This window comes from Vidua macroura, chromosome 18, assembly GCF_024509145.1.
Source record: "Vidua macroura isolate BioBank_ID:100142 chromosome 18, ASM2450914v1, whole genome shotgun sequence".
Lineage (NCBI taxonomy): Eukaryota > Metazoa > Chordata > Aves > Passeriformes > Viduidae > Vidua > Vidua macroura.
The window spans coordinates 7,111,707-7,137,417 of NC_071588.1; the positions used below are offsets into that span (position 1 = coordinate 7,111,707).

Consider the following 25,711-nt stretch of genomic DNA (forward strand, 5'->3'; position numbering starts at 1 on the left):
CAGTGGAGTCTCCTGACTCAGACCCTGTAAAAGGCAACGCTAATGCAGGAACATGAACGACGCTGATACACAAGGCTGCGAGGGGCGTACCACATTCACAAAGAAATGTAAAACTTTAATTTATGCACAACTTGATTTTAATTTATGCACGTCGGTGCCAGCCCCAGGGTCCCCACGGAGGAGCCGGTCAGACCCCCGCCCCTCAAAGAGCCGCGGCACCGCCCGGGGCGGGCGCTGAGGCGGCCCGGCCCCAGAGCCGCTCCCCCTCCGTCCCTCCCTCCCCTCCGTGCGCTGCCGGAAGGGTCCGTCTGGAAAAGCCGCCGCTTCGCCACGGGCCCGGCGGCCCGGCCGCCGCCTCGGAGCGCCCGTGCCTCGGCCGCCACTGTGCCCGGCGGGGGCCGCGGCCGGCGGCGCGGGGGCAGCAGAGCCGTGGGGCCCCGCGCGGGCCCGCGCTCGGCAGCGGCGGCAGCGCCGGGCCGGCGGCGGAGGGAGAACCGCGCTGCACCGCCCCGCCCGCCCCTTCCCGGCGCAGGCAGCGCCACGTCTCGGGCAGGAGCCGGCGCCGGGCGGGCGGCCTCAGGTCTGCGGGGGCTGGCCGGGATGGGGGGCGGCGGGGGCGGCTCGGGCCGCGGGGGCAGGGGCCGCTTCAGGCCGCGGGGCGCTCGGGGCTGCGCCGGGGACCGGGAGGAACCGCCCGGGCTCGGCTCCGTGGGCTGCGGCCCCGGGCCTCCCGCTGCTTCTGCTGGCGCCCGGGATGTGCCCGGCCCAGAGACCCCGCGGCCGTGTCTGCCGGTGCCTCCCCGGGGACCCGTTGTTGTCATGGCTGTTGGTGTTTTAAGCAAAATCGGTGTCTTTCGTACAGCTCTTTCCCTGTGGGCTCGTTGCTGTGTTCTCGTGGCGTGCCTACATTTATGTGTGTGTGTGCTTGTGCGCAACACAGGGATACGAAAGGACTCGGAGGCCAGAATACTCCAGCGTTTAATATTGGAAATGGGTTGTACAGGAGAAAGTCATTCTTCATCACCTTGATCATTTAAACGCATTTTATGACAAAGACAACAAACCGTCTTCTGTTGGCTGGATTTTGACAAGGCGTAAGGAGCCAAAATCTTGCTTGCCTTTTGTCTGTGATTCCTCATGGCAACCTGTCACGTAGCATCTGTTTGCTGTACAGTGGCAGTCCTAGGAGTTTTATGGAAAGCTTTATTATACTGAAAGTCTTTAAAAATTAGTAAGAAATCACAGTGAAGATATTAATTTTTTTTTGTTTGTCTGGGGGAGGTTTCCCGTTTGGAAAGGTGCTGCAGGTTTCTGGATCCTTCACAGCTCATCTCTGTAAGGATCACCTACATAACCGTGTTTTCCTGTGAGTCCTGAGCTGTTTGCTGCTTCAGTAACATTTTGGAGGTGATGGTGGTGTTGCAGGGTGACCAGGGCAGTGTGGCACGGAAACAGTTACACAAGTGCTCCCTGGAGAGATGGAAGGAATGTTGTTAAAAGTGTTTGTGTTCATGTAAAAATACAGTCAAAATATTCCTGATTTGACATCCTCGAACACTCCCCCCCACCCCGGAGGTTAGATTAGGTATTCAGAGGTTAGATTGGAATACCTGAAGAATCATTTGCAAATTCCATAAACTGTTTGGAAATTCTTTTCTGGGCTGGTCATAGGAGAAGGCAATGTTGAGCTGCAGTCCAGGCCGTGTTCTGACTGCCAGCTTGTGCTGTAATAAGTAGTTCAGAGTCTGTATAATGATTCATACTTGTTATTCTGCAGATAAGTAAACACTAATGATGTATTTTAATTTTTAAAAAGTTAAATCTGAATTCAGTACTTCATTTTAACAAAATATATTGAAACTCATTCCTTTAAATTAAATATGTGGTATGTTTGCATATATATACACTGTAATTTACAGAGGAGAATACTACTCTGTTACTGGCTTTGTTCTTAAAGCAGAGGCCAAACAGATCTTTCCATTAAAAGGGACAATGATTCTAAATAAGCTGTCTTGCTAAATATCTGTTGCATCCTTCTGCAGTGTATCAGTGCTACTAAAATAGTGAGCATAAACAGATCAGTTTTTATCCCCAGATCGGGATACTTGGTTATATTTCATTGTCTCTGTTGTTACCACGTGTCCTGGTTCTGTCTGTGGGAACTACTTTATTTTTAACTCCTATTTTAAGAGCCCTATGTTTGTAAATGTTTGTAAATTCGCTGCATTTTGTTTCTAGAGGATGCAGCTCCTTGGTGATTACGACTTTGGCTGCGAGCTGTTTCCATGATGTGGAGTTAGCAGCTGCCTGCTGCACACCAACAGCTCTACAGCTCAGAACTGTGCTCTTGTGTGACAACTTGATGCTGTTCTTGCTCATGGAGAGAAACAGGACTTGGTAGTTCACTTGGTGGCAACTTATTGAGAAGAAGAACTTTCCAGGGATCTGGATAATTTTTACCATGGACTCCTCATCTGTCCAGCAGGATGTTCACTTGGAGAGCAGAAGCAGTAATGGGGCTCCCAGCAGCTCTGAAGAACTTTCGGATTGTAAAGCCAAGTTACAGCTAGTTACTACAGATGAGATTAACAGTAAGTTATTTTAAATATACCAAATAATTTCCTAGCCTTGCCCAGGCTTTTATATAATCATCTGTGTTATTGTTCAGGTGAAGTTTTTCCTTGGGGTCAGGAATTCTTTGTACAGCAGTTTTAAGCAAGTTTGGTGAAGTCTATAGCTCTGTGTGTAGGTATAACTGGTTTTTTAGCTATACAGCTTGTTCTTTTGAAAGCAAAATGAAACTATTAACTTAAATACTGTCAGCTGTCAGGTCAGTATTTGTGGTTCAGGGTGTTAGTCTGTCTTCAGATATTTCCAAGAGTGTACACCTGAAACTCTCCAGAACGATCAGTTCTGAAATGACTGTTCCAGAGTAAGCTTGTCACTGGAGTACTTTATTCTGGCAGAAGAAATCTTTCTAATAAATTAAATCACTTAGGCAAAACTCAAAATGTCTGGCTCTGCTTCCCTTTATGAAAGAGAGATGCTGGCATGTACTCTCCAATTTATCTCAAAGTAATTTTTATATGTAGACAAGCTCTATAATAAAATAATCATGCAGCTGTTTACGAGAAGCTATTTAGAGTCCACTATCTGAATAGATTATAGAATCAAACTTGAGTTGGAAGGGAGCTGTGTAGGTTATCTAGTCCAACCTGCTGCACTGAGCACACCTAGTTCTGGAGCAAGATCAGGTTCCTCAGGGCCTCGTCCTGTTGAACTCTGAAAGTGTCTGTAGAGGGAGGTTCATCAGCCTCCCTGCCCATTCCAGTATTTAACTGCTTTCATTGTGAAAGTATTTTCCCTGCACTGAAATGAAATTTCCATGTTTTCCTGGCAGGAGTCTGAGGATATGTTGGATGTGGGGGTGGCTGGGTGGAGAGGTGTGTACATTGTGGCTGCGTAGATACACAAAACCACAGTGGTTTCTTATGTAAAAGGAGGTGACGTCATGAGGTGGGGGCCTTCTGGTACCACAGGTCTATCACCTTGTCACAGGCAGCAGAGAGGAGGCTCTGACACTTTATTTGCTTTTCTTACTCTGCCTGTTATCAGAGTGGCAGAGTGTAGTTAGGTGATGATTCATTCATCTTTTATGAAGCGGGAGATCACACGTTCCTGTCATCTCTTGTGCTGCACGGTCGAATTGTGGCTTACAAGTAGATTGTGTGTCTTTCTACTGTTTTTATTCTAATTGTATCTCCTTGCCTATTGTTCTAAAAAGACTGCAGCTGTATTGACACTACTGCCTTAAATTACTTTAGTTCAAGGAGTGTTTAGATTGTGAGTGTCTCCTGGCCTCAGGAAGTTGCCAGGAAACCATTCCTCCAGAATTTTGCTCCAGCATCCCTTTGCTATATGTATGTCACTCACTGTTGGGAAGAGAAAATGTGAATAAAGTATAAACCTGATGCAGCTTCCGAGATGGGCAGAAACAAGATTTCTGAATGTATGATCTGTTTTCTTATTTTTGGCTTCTTGTGACTATTCTTAGCATTGACACCTATTTGAAATTTGGTTTTGCCATTATTCTGGTTTTAAAATGTTCGTCATTAAAAAGCAGTCTTTCCCTGTCCTCCTTTACATCCTTGTTGAACTCACCCCTTCCATCATGCCTGCAACTGTTTTTGTGAAGACATAATGATATAAATCAGAGAAGTGGTTAAGGCTAAATGGCCTGAAATGTTGTCTGCATGACAGATAAGATACTCAGAAGTATTTTGATTCAAATCATAGAGCTGATGGATTTTGGCAACCTAAGTCTGAAAGCTTTATATTTCTACCCCAATTCAGTTTCCTCATTCAATTTCCTCTTTGCTGGTTCACACTGAGCTGGCTTGAGGAAAGATGCACTGCAGAGGTGGGAACTTGATTTTTGCACTTGCAAATACTTCGTGTTCATAAATGTTAAATATTTTCCACCATCTTTAGGGAAAAAATTTTAAATCTTGCATGTTATTCCAGTGAGTTGCAGTTACTTCAGTGATAACATGGTGTGGGAATGAACAGAAAGGCAGTGGCTGTTTCAGTGCTCTGCTCATTTGAGATCTATAGTAATTAATTTAAAGTTAGATACACAGGTTTTTTGCAACAGCAGGTTCATAAATATTAGTAGTCCCCATCTAAGTGAAATAGAAATGTGTGAGAAATCCAGAGTATGAACCTGTGAAATGTTTATCTGGGTTTGAGTATGCTTTTTTTCCTGCTGGAAAAGAAAAATATTAGTAAGTGGGTATAGAATTGGTGTTGAAGTGGTTCTTGAATTGCATTTTAATTGGTAGGTTTATTATTTTGATGCACATGAGCTTTGCTACTGTGCTTTTGATGAAGATATCCTATTTGAAAAAATGTAAGCTCAGTTTAAAATTGAGAAACTGCTTGGGCCAGGCTGGAAATTGGGATGGTGAATGCTTTCTCCCCAGTGCCCAGCTGCACATCAAAGAGCTGAATCATTCAGCACAGGCCTGCAGCTGCTGAGGCTTACTTGTAGTAGATTGTCCCTCAGAGTTCCTTACATTCGGTGTTTCATGCTTCTAAACCTAACAAGATTTAAAAACCTCTGTGAAGTTTTGAAGATACATTTTATGATGACTTTTGAGGTCCTGCTTGAAGGCAACATAGTAAAGCAAATGAAAAGTACTTGTTCTAGTCTTTTAAAGTAAAGAATCAAAAATTCTCTATGAAATTTCTCCTGCCAGTTGCTGTCAGTAGCAGTTTCTATATTCATACAATGTAAAGGCAGTAGTGCTGGCATTGTATTTGGGTGGAGCTGTGAAGATAAATTAAGTGGCTTGAAGTTGTAGCTCAGTAAAACTTTCTTTTCCAGCTACCAGTAATAACATCAACCAAGTGCCAAATGAAGAGGGAAGTCTGGAGATAAACAGCAAAGTGGATGCCTGCCAGAATGGGCCAGAGTCGCTCTGCCTTGACTCTCCTGGATCTTTTGATCCTACCAGCAGTGAGCAGGGTGAAGAGTCATCCCCAGGTGTGACTGGTTTCCATGACAGCCTAAGGAAGTCTCAGGGAACTAGTGCTGAGGGCATAGCTCTTAGAAAAGAAGCTTTGCAGTCTCTCAAACTCAGTCTTCCCATGCAAGAAACTGAATTGTGTAAGCATCTGTTTATGGTGGTGCCCCTGCTTTCTCTTGCTGCATAAAGCTTTTTACTCTGAGCCTGGCTCTGGACTTCTGTAACATCATTTAAGCTTGAACTAAACCTTATTTTTGCAGTAAACTTTTACTTAGAACTGCAATTCATTTTCTTTCTTTAAACCACCCTCTGCTACCGCTAAGGCAAGTGCCTTACCGTTTAAAACTGGCTCTTGGCTGGAGGGGAATTCACGCTTTCTGGGGCTGAAGCTATTCTAATCTTGATTATTAGGAGTAACAGGTGACATTAAGAAAAAAAAAAAAAAGAACAGCAGAACCAGGTGATTTTAAGCTAAGAAAAAAAGAAAAGGAGAGAAGTGCAATGAAGGGAGGGGAGAAGGGAAAGCCTTTATATTAAGGTGTCTAAAAGCCTTACTTACAGGAAAGGTTTAATGTGAGTTAAGGTTTAATGTGAGTTAATAAAAGGTAAGAAAATATATCTAGGGAACCATTTTCCACTACTTGTTGGGAATGAGTGGACTGTGTAGGTCTTGCTTAGTTTTATAATTTTAGTACTCTCAGAAATGCAGGACAGGTGAGATTAAGTGACAGCAATATTTTTCTTGCTGTATAATCTCTTGTTATCTCCATCTGTGGAGGAACTATAGCATTTGCAACCTCAGCAGTGGAAGTCCACAGGCTTTACCAGTGCTTACACAAGGATGTATTTGAAGAGGGTCATTTGAGGTGCATGTCAGTGGGCTTTCCTTTTGTTCCTTGCTTAAGCATGAAGCATGTTGCTGATGGTAGAAGGGGTCTTTACCTTTTGCATCCCATTTATCTGCATTGGAGTTTTCCGTTTGACTGTGAAGATGCCTTTCCCTTACAGGCTCAGTAGAGTCTTCACTGCCATTGGAAAATGAAGAACAAATCAGACTTCAGGCAAGAAGGCGTCTGGAAGAACAGCTCAAACAATACCGAGTGAAGAGACACCAAGAAAGAGTGAGTACCACACAACACATCTTCTAGATTGTGTTTTGTTGAGAAGCTTAAAAACTTTACCATTTCTGTTCCCTGAGTTAAAACATTCAGTAGTTTTCTCAAGTGAGAGAAAGCATTTTTTTATTCTGGACAGGAAGATTTGGTTCTGTTACCTCATCAGTAATGTACCATTTTGTGCTACTTAAAATGGGGGAGGAAAAAACAGACACCAAACTTAAAGTAACCTAAATGTTCAATTTTACCTATATTTTTCAGTTACCTTATGGAGTCTCACATGAACATTTTCAACATCTATATACTGAAGCTTGATAGGGTTGATTGCTGGAATAATTCACCTTGTTTATGAAAGGACGTATGTTTAATATATGTGTAAGAGTGTAGAGCTTTATATCTTAAGCTACAGCAAAATAAGTCTTTGATGCTATTTCAGAGTTAACATTCTGGAATTTATTGTTGACTCTCTGCTTCTTTTAGTCGAGTCAGTCTACATCCAAAACCCGTCCCTCCAGCACCCTGGATCCTGAGCTGATGTTAAATCCAGAAATCCTGCCAAGAGCCAGCACTGTAGCAATGACAAAAGAATACTCCTTTTTGCGGACCAGCGTCCCCAGGGGGCCAAAGCTGGGTAGCTTGGGACTTCCAGCATCCTCAAAAGAAAGAAGAAGCTCAAAATCTAAGGCCAGCAAGATTCGGTCCTTGGCTGACTACAGAACTGAAGATTCAGATGCTCGAAATGCTACTGGGAATTCTGTGGCTACTGACTTACCTGGGGGAGCTCTGATGCAAAGCAGAAGTGGCCCAACATCAGTTGTGTCTGAGATCAGTCTGCCCTCTGACGTGGATGATCGAGTAGAGAATTCCTCCTTGGCAGGAGACAGCATTTCAGAGATTGATGGGAGTGAAGTGGGAATGAGGCTGGATGGAAATGAGAGCGACAGCTCTACCTACAGCAGTGTGTCAGGGAAAGGGCTGTATAGCAGTTCACAGAATGCAGAAGGCAAACAGGATGCTCCATATACAATAAATGGCCAGAAGATACATCCTGAAGCAATGGGGCAATTTCCTTCCATCAGTGAGGTGCTGCAGGCTGCAGCAGTGGAGCATCAGGCCCAAGAGCAAGAAGTTAATGGAGAGGTACGGAGCAGGAGAGACAGTATTTCTAGCAGGTAAGAATATCTATTGTTAGTTAATGATATTTTCTTGGAATAGGCAGCCTATTACTTTTCTCTCCTACTAACTTTAGATCCAGTTTTAACTTACACTGTTATTGAGTCTGTTAGTAGCTTACAAATTCTAAAAGAACTGGAGAGGTCGCTTCACTTGAGTACCTATTTACTAAGTATATCTTTAGAGAAAGATAGTTTTGCCACTGTCTGTGTTAAATGTACTGCAAGCAGTTGTTTCTGTCTGTATAAAAGGACTTTATTCACTGAATCACTCATGAGCCTTTGTCTATAAAGTCTGAAAGTATAGATTTGACTGTCTCAATGATATTTAGTATTGTCTTTTTCCTAATCTGTGCGTGTACCTTTCAGACCTCACATAGTTAAGAAATGCCAAGAGTCTTGTCCTAGATATCTTATCCTCTTCAGTCCTTTGAGAATGAGATTTAGTTTCCCAAGCTTATGTGTATATGACAGGTATTAAACTGATTCAGAAAGCTAGTGCATAACTGGTGAAGCCCTTAACAATGTGTGTTTTTTATCAGTTTTCTGCAGATGCATATTTTATATGTCCGACTTTTGAAAATACTTCCCCCTGCTTTATTGGAATAAAGTGTCATGCCCAAATATGTTGAGGTGTGCAATCAGTTGTTGATGATTATTCTGCCTTAGATTTATTTCTTATGGTAATGAGAAAAGATCTTTTTCTCCAGATGCCTTGGCTGTACAGCAAGGAATCAGCATAAGGAATCCCTTATGCCAAATACCTTTATTCCTTCTTTTGCAGCAGCTGATGACATGTCTCAGGCACATTAAAGCAGACAGTTATGAGAATAATTGTGAAGTTTTTGTGATCCCATCACGTCCAGTTGTCTACTTAAAATGGGATCTGTAAATACAGAATTTGATGAAGTCAATGCAGTTCTGAAAAATAACAAATATATGCTGCCACACTAGGTTCTAGTTGCTGCAAGTACAGGAAACTAAAGTATAAAGCCTTAGCATGAATATAATTTCCTTCTCTTTTTAACAGAGGTTGTTACACTGTGTTCTGGATCTATCATAAACCAGTAAAAATGTCATACAGTCTAAGCCACACGAATTCTGAGTACCCCTTAATTTCAGAGTCACTTTTCTTCAACTAGACAAGTGCTATATTCTAACCCTCTAACTGTGCTTGTGCTGTCTCTGTCTCCAGTGTTTCTATGGAAAGCTCTATCGCAGGAACTCATGACGAGATGCTGCAGGTTATGAAGGAGAAGATGAGACTTGAAGGGCAACTAGAAGCACTCTCCCTAGAAGCTAATCAGGTAGAAAATGAATTTGGAATTCTGTATTCAGAAAATCAAAATAATATTTTAATTAATTTTCAAGAACCTCTTGCTCATTACTTGTGGATTTGTGTTTTGTAAAAACATTGTTGAATGAGGTGCTTTACAAGAATGCTGTGGTGGGCTGACCCTGGCTGGATGCCAGGTGTTCACCAAAGCTGCTCAGTCCCTCTCTTCCTCAGCTGGTCAGGGAAGAGAAGAAATAACAGTGAAAGGCTCATGGGTTGAGATAAGGACAGAGAGACGGGGAATCTCAGCTCCAGAGCATGAGACACCTCCTTTGTGCCTCCTTATCAAAGCCACATTGCTGGGCATCTTTTTTAGTCAGCCACTAATATATTTTCTCATTTTTATTTTGTGGACACATTCAGGCTCTCAAAGAGAAGACTGAGCTACAAGCCCAACTTGCAGCTTTGAACATGAAGCTTCAGGCACAGATGGAGCACAGCCAAAACAGCCAGCAGAAGCAGGAATCCCTGAGCTCAGAAGTGGCCACATTAAAGCAGTCTTGCTGGGATCTGGAACGAGCAATGGCTGACCTGCAAAATGCCTTGGAAGCAAAGAATGCCAGTTTGGCTTCTTCAAACAATGATTTACAGTTAGCAGAGGAGCAGTACCAGAGACTCCTGCAGAAGGTTGAAGATATGCAAAAAAATGTTCTCACCAGAGACAGTACAGGTGGGATGATGAAAATGTCAGTCTTTAAAATTTGTTGTTCCATAAATCATTTTATTTCAACTTGATTCTGAAGTCCAAGAAGAAGAAGAAATTTAAACTTGTGTTTATTTGACATCATACTAATAAAATGGCCTCAATTTTAAGATTGATTTGGTTTTGATTTTGTGTCACAGAAGTGTCACAGTTTGCAAGCTGCTACTGCCAGCCTGGAGAGGGAGGCATAGATATTTAGTCTAGACAGTGGCCTAGTTGTTTTTTGGAAAATTGTACAAATGCTGATTTGTAATGATGACTCTACATGCCAGGACACCTACTTCCTGATGTTTAGTTAGTTCATATTTTCTGCCTCTAAGGAACTGTGAATGCTTACAGAAGTGATTCATTTAGTTTAATTTTATTCTGCTTATGACCTGGTACTTTGGATTCTAGCACTTTGGCAGGAAAAGCCAATCTTTATATAATTAGGCATATGTGCTTTTGTTCAACAGTTAAGGAAAAATAGATAAAATTACAAATACAGCAATAATCCTTGAAAAAGTGTGCATAAAAATAGCACAGTGGGGTGTGTTAGTCAAAGTTCTTTATTTTTGTTTTTCTAGTTCATGACCTGCGACAGCAGTTGGCTTCCTTGCAGACCCAGCTTCAGAAGGTGCAGCTGGAACGGACCACACTGACCAACAAGCTGAAGGCATCTGAAACAGAAATCACATCTCTCCAAAATGTGAGGCAGTGGTACCAGCAGCAGCTGGTCCTGGCACAGGAGGCCCGTGTCAGGCTGCAGAGTGAGATGGCCAATATACAGGTATTGTGATTTATTGCATATGGGAGAACTGAGAATCTCTTTTTTGTCAGTTTTATCCACAGGACAGCCTAGTGGCCTTCTACAGTGGCCTGACTGCACCAGTGCCATGAAATAACTGAAATAAGGCACTCAACAGTTTCAACATGTTTTTTTTTTTTCCTGAAACTTTTAAATTCTGTTGGTATTATCTGTGGGTTTTTTTCCTTCCTTTAGGCTGGGCAGATGACTCAAGCAGGGATGTTGGAACATCTCAAACTAGAGAATGTGGCTCTCTCTCAGCAGCTGACTGAAACCCAGCACAGGTCCATTAAAGAAAAGGAACGTATTGCAGCACAACTACAAAATATTGAGGTATGGTTGTTGATGGTTTTCGTGAGTTATGTTCTGTCTGGGTTGTGTATTTATGTTTTGCAAAATCAAGATTATTCTGGCAAAGTAATATAGAATTCTTATGAATTGGTTCAAATCCTGCATTGTAAAAGCAGTAAATATTTCAGAGCGAATAAATTTGTGTGGCATTATGAAGAATTAGAGGGAACAAGGCCATATATTTCCCATTCAAAGGTGATACTTGCATTTTCAGTTCTGGTATTTGTTTTTAATTGAACTTCAAAGGCAAATGTAAATGCTGTCCTTTGCCCATCCATGAACTTGTTCAAGAGGAAACTTAATTGGAAATTAATCTAAATCAATGTGCTTTTTAAGTGTGTGAAATTGCTCAGTGATCAGGTTTGTCCTTCCTTCCTTCCTTCCTTCCCTCCAGTAAGAAAAGTTGGGTAAAATCTGAAGTGCAGTACAGTCACTTCCAAAGCTCTTAGAACCTTAAAATCCTCTGATTTTCAGTGACATTCTTGATTCTGAGTCTCAAAGGAGAGTAAAGCAGCAGGTTAGTGGAAGCGCCCCATCTGCAGTGTTACTGATAGCTTGTATAAGTGACAGGACTGTTTCCTGAGTAGCTACAGCATCTAAGGAATCCCTTTTGGTTTAGAATTTTCCCAAACATCTTAATTTTAATAAAGATTCTTTTTCTTCATGTCTTGCTCATCAACTGAGAAAGGACAAGGTGTTATTTAATAGGCATTCAGACTGTCACAAGTATGCAAGACATTCACTATTATTCTAAGGTGTTTTAAGTATAGGAATGAGTGACTTCAGTAAAGGCATACAGGTGTGTAAGGCAGACATCAGAATTATTTTTGTGTTTCTTCTCTACAAATTTTCTTGATAATTTACTTTTCTCTTTTCCTATTTTTTTTTCCTTTTTCCCACTCCTTCCCCTCCATTGAAACTGTAGAAGTTGATTCCATGCTTTTTCTATGCAGGCTGACATGTTAGATCAGGAAGCTGCCTTCATGCAGATCCAGGAGGCTAAAACTATGGTGGAAGAAGACTTGCAGAGAAAACTGGAGGAGTTTGAGGATGAGAAAGAACAGCTTCAGAAAATGGCTGATTCTGCAGCAACATTGGAGCAAGAATTGGAACAGGTAGACTGCTGTTAATCAACTTCCCAGAATTCCAAGGGAAATACTTGTTTGGTAGAAAAAGCAATAGTAAATAGATACCAAGCTCTAAACTTCTTTTTGAAACCTGAAAGATTGCTGCAAAAATGAAGTGCATACTAAAGTCATTCTGCTCAGGTGAAAAGGCCTTATTTCCAGCCATGTCAGTAATAATACTTTTTAAAAATGTCATAACTACTGTCTTGCCAGATGCTGGGGTTTTTTTAGTGAATTCAGTATGTGATTATTGTAAGTATAGACAAGAACCACAGATCCATGTTCAAAGTTGTTAGGCAGTCAGGATATCATTACATACATTTACACTTACAGAGCCCTGCTTTAACCTTATAACCTCCTGTAGGCACCATGTCAAGGGCTGCAGTGACATGAAGTATGTGATAGCTCAGTACTATATTCCATGTAATGATATGGTAGTATTAATAATGCTGAATTTACCTGAATTTACTGTGGACACATTTTTCAAGTAAAACTTGAATACAATGAATATTATAAATATTTTAGGTTTGTCATTCTGGCCATTGCTTAGCCTGTAAGGTAACAGATGCTGCTCGAGGCAGTCGATACAATTAACAGAGCAAATACAAGTGGCCTAGGAAAGTTAAAAAATATTTTCACCTTCTGTTATTTTCCCCTACAGGCTAAAATATTAATTACTTGATACTTATAAAAACTTGATTTTTATTAGAGTGCTTTTGAAAAGATAACCTTTGTTTTGTATTAATTTAATCTTAAAATATTTTCTGTCAGGCCAAGTTGACTTTGCATCAGCGAGATCTGCAGCTTGAATCCTTGCAGCAAGAACACCTCGACCTGATGAAGCAATTGACTCTAACCCAAGAGATGCTGCACACCAAAGAGCAGTCCCTGGATGACCTGCAAACACAGTATGATGAACTGAAGGCCAGCCTAGAAGAGCTCCAGAGTGATGCTGCTTCTAAAGATGACACAATCCAGTATCTGCAGAACGAGAAGATTGTGTTGGAGGTGGCTCTGCAGGCAGCAAAAGCAAGTAAAGAGCAACTTGATGAAGGGGCAGCACGCCTTGGAGAAGGTACAGAAGTAACATCACAAATCTTGGAGCAGCTGAAGCAAGAAATGGCAGTCAAGTCAAGCCAGGTAATGATCTTTCTGAAATCTTACCAGTTTTAAACCACAATAATTTGGAGTACAGGTCACAGTGTGGGTAGTAATTTTGTAATGTGCTCTTTTCTGTGGCACTGTGGGCCAAACATCTTTCCTGTGCAGTAATTTGGCTCCCATTGTGGTGACCTGGTGAATGTATATCTGTATAAAATGCTGTGTTATCTAACCACTGAGATGCTTAGTCAGAAACAGCATCCTTGTTAGATTAGGCAATTGTTAAAAATCAGACAGATAAGTTCACTGAAGAAATCAGGTATAATATGACATTTGGCACATACAGCAGTGTTTGCTTTTTCCCTCTCTGGCAGGTGGAAAATCTGCAACAAGAAAATGCCAGCATCAAAAAACAGCTTAAAAAAGTGAAGGAACAGTTCCTTCAGCAGAAGGTAAGTAAAACCAAAGAAATTTCAGATACCTAAACCCAAGGAATACACTTTTTTTTTACAGTGAAAGCATGTCCTTCTGGGGAGGTTTTGAGGATATTTAAATCTATTTTTTGTATCACAGACCTTTGTGACATTAAAATACAGAAACTGTATAAATTTCAGTTGAATTTCTGTCTGTAACTAATGTGAAAGCTGATCCATCAACAAATGCATGCTTTGATAGGGCTTCGGCCTTTGCCAAGTGATCCTCCATGGAAAACCTCTCTTTGGTTTGTTGATTAGGTTTGCTTTTGCAAAAGCACTCATGTAAATCTTCAAGCATTGTCATTTCCTTGCAGCTTTGAAAAATAACAGTTGCTTCAGTAATTAGATGGCAAATAAGTGCTTTACTGCAAATTTTATTCCGAATTTACACAGTTTTGAAAGACTAATTTGAAATGGATATGTCATTAGTGTTGCATATATATGTGTCTTATTTATAAGGCAGCATCATTAATTTGCTGCTTGATTGCTTATTAACCTAATGTCAAAGTTTGTTTTAGCTTGTTATGTTTAAGTTTGGGAAGGCTGTTTAAACTGTCAGTCATAGTTAAGGCCTCTTCTCATGGCAAAAGTTGCTAATTATGTGTGTAGGATGGTTAATATTTTACAATTAGTTTGGTTTTTAAAAATGGCACATAATGCAGTTTCCATAAAGAATGTGAAGAAGAGTATTCCTTACTGCAGAGAACACTAAGGTGCTTCATTTAATAAACTGCTAATTTGGACTGTTATTTGATATCTGAGCTTGCATAAACGCCTTTGAACCAGAGTAAATATCTTACAGAAGCTGATGCTGGTTTGTATGACACCCCCACTCCCTCAAGCAAAAATAATATCAGTAAATACTTTCTAGTAAATTAGTCAAAGATTTGCAAAGCTGAAACAGAAGTGACATTGTCCTCTTGAAACTCTTGTGTGCAAGGTCATGGTGGAAGCTTATCGACGAGATGCGAGTTCCAAGGACCAGCTCATCAGTGAGCTGAAAGCTACAAAGAAGCGGCTGGACTCAGAGCTGAAAGAGATAAAACGAGAGCTGCTGAAAATCCAAGTGGAGAAACAGTCACTGGAATCTGAGCATTCAAAACTACAGAAGGAAGTATCTCAGGTTCACCAGCAGATGGTGGAACTAGAAAATCACCTCCAGTCAGTGCAGAAAGAACGAGATGATATGGAAACACGCCTACAGGTATGGAAGGTGTAAGACTTTGAACTTGGACAGTGTTACATCCAGGATACTCTGCTGTTTCTGTTAACTTTGCAAATAAACAGAATGACCACCTGCAAGTTAATGTTCTTGGTTATATATTTAAAATAGTCTAGACATTTCAACATATACCTACCAAAATTCTGTAAATGCATGACTGCTTACTAAAATCTCATGTAAATAAGTAGGGAGAAGCGCTACAGGAGTGGTAGAAGACTGATGTGGAAACAGTTTCCTTGGTCCTAAAGTGAACTCCATCTGAGAACAAAATCCAAACACTCTTCATATGTGTTAACAGCAGTGACCCCAAAGGAAAAAGTTAAAGAGAAAATAAAAGGGAAAATAGAATATGGAGGACTGGAGAGCAATTTATATTTAGAGATGGCAGTAATTTTGAAATTTCATTATTTTTCTTTTATAATCAAACATACACAGCAAACATGCTTTTGTTCTTACACTCATGGGTCTTCTTTTCCTTCCCGTTAAGTCTTTGCAGTTCGATAAGGAACAAATGGAATCTCTTACTGAGGCAAATCAGGCATTAAAACAACAAGTAGAACAAATGCAAGCAGAAGCAAAAAAGTAAGTGTTCTTCTAGCACAGACAAAACAACTACACCATTTGGGTTTCATATTTGGCTTTCAGATGTTGGATTTTGTTGGGTCATCTGAAAAATTGATCTTGTAGTACTATTTGTCAAGCAGCTTTTGTTTTCACCTGGTGTTTTCTTCTCCTTTCACACCAGGGCCATTACAGAGCAGAAACAGAAAATGAAGCGTCTCGGGTCAGACCTGACGAGTGCTCAGAAAGAGATGAAAGCAAAACACAAAGCCTATGAGAATGCAGTCAGCATTCTGAGTCGGAGGCTGCAGGAATCTCTTACTGCAAAGGAATCTGCTGAGGCAGAGCTGAGCAAACTAAAAGCACAAATTACTGATGGTGGGAATGACCAGATTGCTCAGGTATGCAGATGTCCTTTGACATTGTACAAAGACAGAGCTGTAAGTCTTGAAATACTATTTCACCCTGAAGTGATGAAACTATTTGGAAAATAAAGCTAGATAAGAAAGGGTTCTGAGGACTGAGAATTTCTTTAACTATGTTTGAGAGAGGTGATTTGGCAAGCTAGATTTATTGATTAAATTTTTATTGTTGGTTGGTTTTTCTTTGTGGATTTGTTTAATTTTTTTTAAGGGTTAGTATCTGAAAGTTTTCCAAGATTCTAGCTCTTACTGCTTTTTTTCCTCATTGACAGCTAAAAGTTTTTCAAGGTAGCCATAGCTTATTATACATGTTAGGCCTGTAATAAGAAAATTACTAAGGGAAGCTCCAATTTCTTGAACCAATGGAACAAGATATCAAATACACCAACAGCAGTAGCTGGATGCAGAGGTGGAAAGCTCTGAGCAAAACCTTTAAATTAAACACTGGCACCTTGTTTCATATTTGCTAGAGAAGCAGGCTTTTTAACCAAAACAGAAGTGACTCCTGAAGATGGGTGATGCACTAATCACATGTGACCCCTTTGTCTTTAGGAGAAGATCCAAGCTCTGAAAACAGAACTGCGAGCTGTGAGCAGCAGTAAGTTGATGCTGGAAAAAGAGTTGCAAGAAGTGATTTCACTGACCAGCCAGGAGCTTGAAGAATACAGAGAGAAAGTGCTGGAACTTGAGGATGAGGTGATTGCTTGAATTTGCTTGGTAGATGGGCATAGAACAGTAAAAAGTGCCTGAGAGACAGGGAAAAATTTTAGTACCAAAATTTTATTCCAGCGGTGGAGAAAATCAGAATCGTGGATAGGAAACATCATGTCAGTGGTACTTGCAAATTTTGTTGCCTTGTGCTGGTTCTTTGTGGTTCCATGAGTCATTGTCCTATAGGGAAAGAGGATGAGAGAGAAGAGTGGTTCCTGTATTAGATATCAGCTGTGTCTGGTCATGAGACAGTGAGGATACATGAACCATTAGCTTTTGGAACTACTGGGAGTCATGGACCCCAGTGACGCTGAGGGCCAGGTGATGGTGTTCAGTTGTAGAGTGGCACAAAAAAAATATATGTATCAACTACTCTGGATCTGCACCTGAACAGTACTCCTGGATTCTTCTTTCTAGCAAGCATTTTAGTCTTCCAACAGGAAAAAATACCAAAGTGAACTTAGTATTTAATGTTCATCCAAAAAAAGAAAAAAAGAAAAGAAGAAAGAAATCCCACTCTGGAAAAACAAGATACTTAATGAGTTTAACTCACAATTTTTTTGTGATGGTAGCCTGAAGCTGTTTGATTATGTTTGTTTGATTTGTGTTTTTCTTTGACTATAGCTTCAGGAATCTAGAGGCTTCAGGAAGAAGATAAAACGTTTAGAAGAAATGAATAAGAAGTTGGCCCTTGAACTGGAACATGAACGTGGAAAACTTACAGGTCTCAGCCAGTCCAATGCTGCTTTGCGGGAACACAATAATATCCTTGAAACAGCATTAGCAAAAAGAGAGGCAGACTTGGTACAGCTGAATTTACAGGTATTTGACTTTTTGGTGTAATAACTTCAGAAGGGAATTGGCTCATATGATACAAAGTTGGTGCATTTTCTCCAGCTCTGGGTCCCCCACATGTTGCGTAACAGTGTCAGTATGGGGATTGATCAAGAGATCAGAAATGGGACTTGGCACTAAACAGAGTTTTCTTTAGAAAAAAAAACTAATAAAATTGCACTACAATATTTGCAATAGTGAAAGTGTAGGTAGTTGGAACATACCAAATCCATATGTGTTACACATGGATTCATTGAGATAAATAATTTTTATTTCAGTAGTAATACATTCATGTGGACATAGGCAATGAACTACCATTTAACCATAGCTGCTTGTAAGGCTGAAGGTACTGTGTGGAAAGAATGATCAGTGAACAGCAGAGAGCTGTTCTGCAATCCCTGCATTAGCTTGTGTTTATATTTCCTCTACTTCCAGTGAGCACACACAAAGCGTGCATTTGTTTTTATGATGTGTTACAGGTTCAGGCAGTCCTAAAGCGGAAGGAGGAAGAGGATCAGCAAATGCAACAACTTATTCAAGCTTTACAGGCTTCCCTAGAGAAGGAAAAGTTAAAAGTTAAAGACCTTCAGAAGCAGGTAATGGCTCATCTTTTATTTACTTACAAAGTGATTTAAAGGTATTTAAAAAGTATATTGAAATGAAATCTGTGTTTTGTAACATACTGCTTCCTGCAGGGAGTCTGTCAGCATGGCCAGTGGCTGAAAGATCAGTTGATGTCTCCTCTGTTGTGTCCTGTGTTAAGCTCCCTTTATGATTCACCTGCAGAGGAAAAACAAAGTAAAACTGCATCCTTTTGTCCTGTTAGGAAGCAGCAGCCAAAGCGGATGCAGCCCACAACCGGCGACACCACCGGGCAGCAATGCTGGAGCTCAGCGAGATCAAGAAGGAGCTCCATGCCAAAGAGCTGCTGGTCCAGGCCCTGCAGGCTGAGGTGGACAAGCTGCAGTAAGTAAATATCCCAAAAAGAACAGTAATTAAAACAAATCCTCTGAAAAAGCCATACGTCAGTGAATTTTTGGGTTTGCCCCTTTGGGGTGGACTATGTTGAATGTTCCTCAGTAGAACCTGACCATGGATGCTTGTTTGGATTCTGAGCAAATACCTGCATTTTTCTCTCTTTATAATTCAGTTAGACGTGAGGTACACTGTTTTTAGGCTTCACTATCTGCTTTTTTTTTCACTTTCACCACACGCTTCTACTGTTTCACATTGCTAGTAAGGATTAACACTTTATATATACTATTATTCTTTTCTTTTACATCCCTGAGGAACTACTTAGAGAATTAATTTGTTTATTGACTATGTTCCACAATGTATTAAAATTCAGTTTGCTCATACATAAAATTTTTACTTAAATTATAAGAAATTATCAGACCTACATGAAAATGGATATAAGCTTAACCCTATTCCTCCAAAAACAAAGCAAAATTGCAGACAGGGTTTTATTTTTTTTTTCTGCATAATCTGTTGTTTGTAATTGGACTATTACCAGTGCTCAAGAATTTCATAAATTTTTTTTCAATATTTACTATTTATACATATCTTCCATAAAATCTTCTTGTGATTTAACTCTTGCTCTATGAATGTGCTGGCAAAGCCCTCAGTCAAAGCTGTAATTAAACCAGGTTCCATGCACAGTCGTGTCATTTGTAGTTAACTGGCTAACCCAGTGAAGTTTTTCTTCCAAAGAACAGATTGAGTAACTGCTGTGCCTGTTAATCTTGCTGTGCAGGGTAGAGGATGAAAAACATTCCCAGGAGGTATCTCAGTTCCAGCAAGAGCTGGCAGAAGCCAGGTCTCAGCTCCAAGTTCTGCAGAAGAACCTGGATGACAAACTTAGTGAACAGCCTCTAGTAAGCCAAGAGGTAAAAAGTGAACACTTACTGTGTTTATTTGTATTTCTATTGCATTGTATGACTTTGTCTTTAATTCAGCATATTTAATAAAGTTTTGCTAGGTTTTCTTAAGAAGATTTTAATGAGACATAAGAATATATTTCAGATTTTGTGGTTGATTGCACTGGAGATAATTCCAATTATATTTTTTTTCCCCTGGTAGGTGGAAGACCTGAAGTGGGAAGTAGAACGAAAAGAAAGAGAAATTGAAACACTTAAGCAGCAGCTGGACATGACTGAACAGCGCAGCCACAAGGAGTTAGAAGGGATACAAGTTGTCTTGCAGGTATTTAATCAAGCCAATCCCAATGGATTGAAATTTTGATTGCTGTAGGGGGATAATTAAAACTGTATTTTTTTTTTAAGCATACTTACACTTTTTTCTGGATTTTTATTTTGACTCTGCTGTTACCTTTGTATTTCTTCAACCTCTATGCCATTACAATAGGCTCCTGACTTTCTTTTAACCTAACCTCTGATTTCCTGCCATGGCAAATTTGTTTCAAACAGCAGTGTTATGTTTTCCTTCTAGTTTCCTCTGGAAACTGAAAATATTATAAAAGCATTAGTTGGCTAGAATTTTTATGCTGTTTCTATACATCACACTGATTCTCCTCCCATTCAGAACATCAAGACTGAGTTAGAGATGGTGAGGGAAGACCTGACAGCAACTCAGAAGGATAAGTTTATGCTGCAGGCTAAAGTGACTGAACTGAAGAACAGCATGAAGTCACTGCTGCAGCAAAACCAGCAGCTGAAGTTGGACCTGAAGCATGGCAAGATGAAGAAGGTATTTAAATAGGAAGAACATGTTGTAAAGTACAGGAAAGTTCTCTGCTAATGCTCTTGAATAACCTAACATGAATGTGCCTGTGATTCCTGCTCCTTAGTGCAGATGTGTACCGGTAGCATGATGTGAGACTCTTTCTAGGTGGGAAAAATTATACTGATGAAATAAAATTGTGTTTCTGACTCCTTTTTTTTCCTTTAACCAGAGGAAAGAACTGAAAGGCGAGAATAACTCTTCCAATCCAGTGACTCCAGTCAAGATTCCTGATTGTCCAGTGCCTGCTGCCTTGCTGGAAGAACTGCTGAAACCAACAGCTGTGAGCAAGGAGCCTCTAAAGAATCTGAACAGCTGTCTCCGGCAATTAAAGTATGGCCTGTTATTTTAAACCATATTAAGGAATCTTAAATATGTTTTCAGGAAACCAGCTGCCACCATGAAGAAAAAAGGATTTGTAGAAATAATTCTTTATTGGGACTATATTTAGGACAGTAGGATGTTCTGTTATTGTGTTTGCATATATGGTCATTGCCATAGTGAAAGAAGCCTTTACAATAAGCTAAACAAAATGTCCATCCTGAATTGTACACAGCAAAAAAACAGCTATTATTATTTTTTAATTAAGCACATTGTTTTGCTCTTAAGTTTCTAAGCTTCTTGTAGATTTCTCTCTCTTGTATGCAGCTATATCTTAGGTAGTCTTGGAGTAGGTGTCAAAAATCAGAAAAGTAATTATTTGGTCTTGCATTTAGCAGTCAGTTTTCTGCTTGCTAATTTTGGCTTTTTTTTGTTCTCAATACATTCAAGGCAAGAAATGGACAGCCTTCAGCGCCAGATGGAGGAACACACCATTACAGTACATGAATCAATGTCTTCATGGACTCAGATTGAGGGCAAGTTAATGGACCTTACTTCTACAAGTTCTACAACTGCATCAGACCAGCAGGAGACTCTTACTGCAGATGAAAAGAAAGAGAATTGTAGTGTTACTGACAAGGAAGCTTTGACACTATAACCTCCTTTTCAGTTGTCTTTCTTCCTATTGCTTTAAGTATATAAACAAATCTTTATAAAATTATTTATTTCATTTTTAAAATGGTGTTCAGAGTTGTGCTTTTGCCTGTAGAAGCAAAGGGCACTGATTTGAGAAACTGATGGAATAGGAATTGCAGAATGTGCTATTCTAAGGGTTTGTTTGAAACAATTCTGTCATGTTGGGTACTGCCAAGTAGTGAATCTAGCTCATTTAAGGGTTTAGTAAGAGATTGAGATGAAGATTTAAAATGAGGTCAAGAGGAGCATCTGGTTTCAAGCATGTACTTGTTCAGTCTGGGTGAGTTTGTTAAGGAATTACTGTTAATTATGTAACATTTAGGTTTTCTTGTTTGTTTTTGTTTTTTTTTTTAATTTGTGGGAGTAGGATGTATTTTTTCCCTCATCTTGGATTGTAGCCAAACTACAGAGAAAAATAAGTTCTTCTCATGTTCAACCATTAGCAGTGGTTTAGAATTGGATATGCTGAGTATTCTCTTGTCTCTCCTATAATCTCTTACTCTTGAAATTCAGATTATAGATATCTGTATTTGAAGGAAAATAAGTTACTGTAAGCCATTTCCAGTTTTGAAGATGACCTCTGACCTATAGCAGAAGAAACAAGACTGTAAAGACAAGCAATGCAGAGCAGTTGGTATCTTTGGCAGATTTGCCTGGCATGTTTGCTGATGTTTTTCTCTTACAGTCACAGGCCAGTAGTGAGCTTTGCTTCACTGCACAAATACTTTGCACCTTTTTATTTCAAGTTTTGAAGTAGACACCCATTTAAAAGTATGTGTGTAATATATATATATATATACATAAGAAAAAAATCATAATTTTCTGACTTTGAATATCTGGTTTAATATGCTTATATACTGTAAGTTAAGGCTACAATGAGGGGTTTTGTTACTGCCATTGTTTTAATGTTATGTTTAAGTTTGCTCTTCTTAGACATACTGTACAAATGGCTTAGGGAAATGAGCCCCTAAAGCCAGAGCTTTTAGAAATGTAATTATTTTTACTTTAAAAGACATAATTATAATGCCTATAAAATTATTATTTTTAATAGCTTTATCTTCTCCCACAGACTCCCTCTACTTTTTGCACCCTCTATTCCAAGGTATCCACCGTGAATGGAAGTGTTGGTACTGTGGCAGTCCCTCTGCAGAGCACCTTGACTAAGTTATTTTTAAAGCAGCTCACTTTAGTTTCCTTCATCTTTGGTCCTGTTGCTCCATGTGGCTCATAGTGCAGTGACAAGCCAGCCCTCTCCTCACTCGAAAATTCTGTGTTAGGGTGTTTGGAAGATTTAGTGGTTACTCATGTACTAGAATGTTTTTGTCCTTAAAACATAAAACAAGTCAATTATATCCACTGTAGTTTGGTGTTTACAAAAAAAAAACACAACACCAAACTATTAAGTACAAGTGGATTTGAAGGCTGGAAAAAAATTCTAGTTCATGTATTTCTGCAAAGAGGCTGTCACTGGGTTTGGGTTTGGTTGTTGCAGAGGAGTGGGAAGGATATTGCATTTCGTTTAGCAGTAAGGCAAAAAATAAATAACCAAACAAAACTCCCAAACCCACCTATATTTATCCAAAGTCTGATTTCTCATAGCTACCACTTCAAGCTCTAGTCCAGTTGGACACTTTGCACTATAAGTATTTATACTGAATGATTTCATGCCCTGCAGCTACTGGATTTTAACTTAGATTTTATTGGGATCAAAGTCAAGTGATGCTGACAGTCAAGGTTTTGCAGCTGGTAAAGGAAGAAATGCATTGATGTGGCATTAGATGCCCATCCAATGGATTTACCAAACAATTCAAAATCAAAAGCTTTACAAACTAGCTTAAGACACGTCTGCACACTGCTGCAGTCTGCTTTGTAGAGTAAATGGTACTGATTATCTCGCTGTTGTCATGTTTTTGAAGTTGCCTGTATATTAAGCTCAAGGAAGAAAAAAACCAAACCACAGTATTGTTAAAGAAAAAAATAAAACTGTAATGAATAATATATTCAGTACAAGAAAAGTACCAAATGTCCAGGATTTAAAATACTACTTGTGCAGCGTTAATGTTGCTGTTCACTTTATTAAATACATTGCCTACAGTTCAGAATCCACTATGTTCTAATCTGTTAGTTCAGCAGTGGTTGTATGGATAAAGGTTTTATCTGGTATCAAAGAAGCCAGAATTTTTAGAAACTTTCCTAGTTGTTCTGAATGTCAGCTCTCCTTTTTGTGTCCATTCTGCATCCTGCTGCAGTTTCTCTCTAGCTCCTGAAGACATCTGAGCTTGCACAATCAAGTAGCCTTAGATGTGTGTTTCCTTTTCCAAGATGAGGGAGCTGTTGTGAATTGGCCCAACTGCTGCTGGCAGTACCTGGACACTGGGTATTGTCCTGTTATATTCACAATGTGCTTTTTCTACAAACACCATGTCATTTACTTAAATGAAGGACAGTGAGACTTTAGAGGGTCTAAATCTAGTGAGGTACCAAGTGAAGTTACAAAAGTCACTGGGAGGTCTTCTAGAAGGAGCATGCAGTGTGTGATAAAGGCAAGGCCTTTTCTTTGAAGCTCATCAGCTATATTTTTAATGACCCAGAGAAATAATTGCTGCTTTATTAAAAAGCCTCACCCTGAGGCTGAGCATGCTCAGTCTACAAAGCTTCAGGTCTCTGCTGTCTAGGCAATAAAATAACTTAGCTGTAGGAATGAAAATTGTCTCCCCTCTGCCTGTCACAGCACTGCCAAATAAACAGGAGAATCTGAAGAATAATCTCTTAAAATTTTATTTTACTTTTTCAAGCACTGCAATAGAATGTATTTTCTGTGTTTCTTCAGTGATTGCTACTTACTAAACCAAATCTAGTTAAGGAAGGAGAAATGTCACTGCAATGTGAGAATGTTCCCCATTGCTGAAAGCTGGTAAATGGTGCAGCATTATTTTTTCAGATGCTGTTGAGTTTTTGAGAGCTCTTGAATAACTGTGCATTTAAAAAAAATATCACAACAAAGACCAGCAAACCCTACAAAAGAATAAAATGTTACTGAGTCTCTGGCATTGCTAAATACTGCATAAAGCTCCATTCTGTTGTCTTCCAGATTTCTTGGAAATATTTGTGCACTGCATTGGAATCAGCTGAGCCCCCTATCCACTCATGCAGCAGGAGGATCTGATCCCATACTGTTTATTGAGGCAATATCCTACCAGAAATCTATGGGATTTTCTCACATGTAAAGTAATATCCAGGATGAATGTTGTACTGTTCATATTGTCAGGGATTATATATTCCTCCTTAGGGGGAGAGAACTGCAGTGGCACATCTATTTTAGTGTTAGCTGTGACATCAAAGGTGTGCTGGGGACAGGTAGTATTACCAATATAAATTTACCTTAAGGATGACAAATTCACTCCTGGTGATGCAGAAGCTTGTGATGTACATTTTATTAACTTTGTAGGGAAAGAGGGAATAATTGCATGTGAATTGCTGTGATCAGAGCCTTTAAGTATTTTCCTGTGAAAGCAATTGCTGTCCAGAGGAATTACTAATGCTCATCAGCTGTCATCCCATCACTCTGCCTCCTACTAATGAGCAACACTTGAGTCTTGGGCAGCCTCATTTCCAATACAGATGCACAGATTGCGAGGGGAGGGAAAGATGTTCTGGATATTGTAAATGAAATGGTTCTGTTCCATGTATGACATTCAGTAATGTCTGCTTAAGCTGTATTTGTAAAGATAGAAGTTAATAATTCCATGTTCTTGAAGAATGGATAACCCAGGGGCTGGAGGAGTTACACTATGTACAATTAATGTTTATGATCATACGAAGCATGTTGATTATAAAAATTATGTGCATAGGGATTCCTTTAAAAGTTTTGTGCAATAAACTATTTTTGCTAAAGGGCCCCATGTTGTTTCTACTTCGAAGGAGTTACCATTTTCTCTTTGGTTTTGGGCAGCAGTTTTTATGTTGGGATCCTGAATATGCTGTACAGCCACCTTTAAGGAAAAAAAAATCTTATTTTGAAAGACAACGGTATTGCGTATTGATTTTTCACACGCTTAAACTTCATTATGTTTATATTTCCATTATATTTTCTTTTTGTCAGTTAGATGAACTCATCAGGGAAGAAATACAATTCCTTGGCCTGAATTTGTCAGCCTTTGGAGTTTGATTGTACAAAATGGAACAATGCAGAAATGTCATCTTCATTCTAATTTAGCCAATTAAAATGCCAAGGAGAGAAATTCCTGTACCTTGCTTGCAATACTAAACAGTGTGAGTTAAAGTGACACTATCTTCTTCTTTAAGGACAGCAACTTAAACCACCAAGTGACTGCACTGCACATAGTACAGGTGCCTGTACCCCTAAGGAAGGAGTGTTGCACTTGCTGGGAGGGCTGGTTCACATCTCTGCAGGGAATTCTTTTCTTCTCATGCACTAGAGGCCTCCTGCTCCCCGTCTCTCTCATGGCTTATCCGAGACTGCTGCAGCATTTTGAGGTGAATAGCCGG

General features: G+C 39.8%; 1 protein-coding gene across 2 annotated transcripts; it reads left to right on the plus strand.

Annotated features, from left to right (window-relative positions):
* The first annotated feature begins 494 nt into the window (after window positions 1-494).
* GOLGA3 (golgin A3) lies at window positions 495-25,229 on the plus strand. Of its 2 annotated transcripts, none has more exons than XM_053993875.1 (24): window positions 495-580; window positions 2,239-2,591; window positions 5,387-5,668; window positions 6,537-6,649; window positions 7,124-7,815; window positions 9,011-9,122; window positions 9,515-9,821; window positions 10,421-10,623; window positions 10,837-10,974; window positions 11,946-12,107; window positions 12,891-13,259; window positions 13,595-13,672; window positions 14,637-14,900; window positions 15,406-15,500; window positions 15,664-15,880; window positions 16,454-16,597; window positions 17,237-17,434; window positions 17,926-18,042; window positions 18,273-18,412; window positions 19,200-19,332; window positions 19,526-19,648; window positions 19,988-20,152; window positions 20,358-20,518; window positions 20,957-25,229. In XM_053993875.1, the coding sequence occupies exons 2-24, from the start codon at window positions 2,462-2,464 to the stop codon at window positions 21,162-21,164; spliced, it is 4,551 nt and encodes a 1,516-aa protein (XP_053849850.1). In that variant the 5' UTR covers window positions 495-580; window positions 2,239-2,461; the 3' UTR covers window positions 21,165-25,229. The 2 variants fall into 2 exon arrangements, with proteins under 2 accessions (XP_053849850.1, XP_053849851.1); XM_053993876.1 differs by having other exon boundaries at window positions 5,387-5,545.
* The last annotated feature ends 482 nt before the right edge of the window (window positions 25,230-25,711 follow it).

Coding starts and splice junctions, on each gene's coding strand:
- GOLGA3 (XM_053993875.1), top strand. CDS start 2,462: ATGGACTCCTCATCTGTCCAGCAGGATGTTCACTTGGAGAGCAGAAGC. Junction 7,816..9,010: donor AGAGACAGTATTTCTAGCAG/GTAAGAATATCT, acceptor CTCTGTCTCCAG/TGTTTCTATGGAAAGCTCTA. Junction 16,598..17,236: donor TGCTGGAACTTGAGGATGAG/GTGATTGCTTGA, acceptor CTTTGACTATAG/CTTCAGGAATCTAGAGGCTT.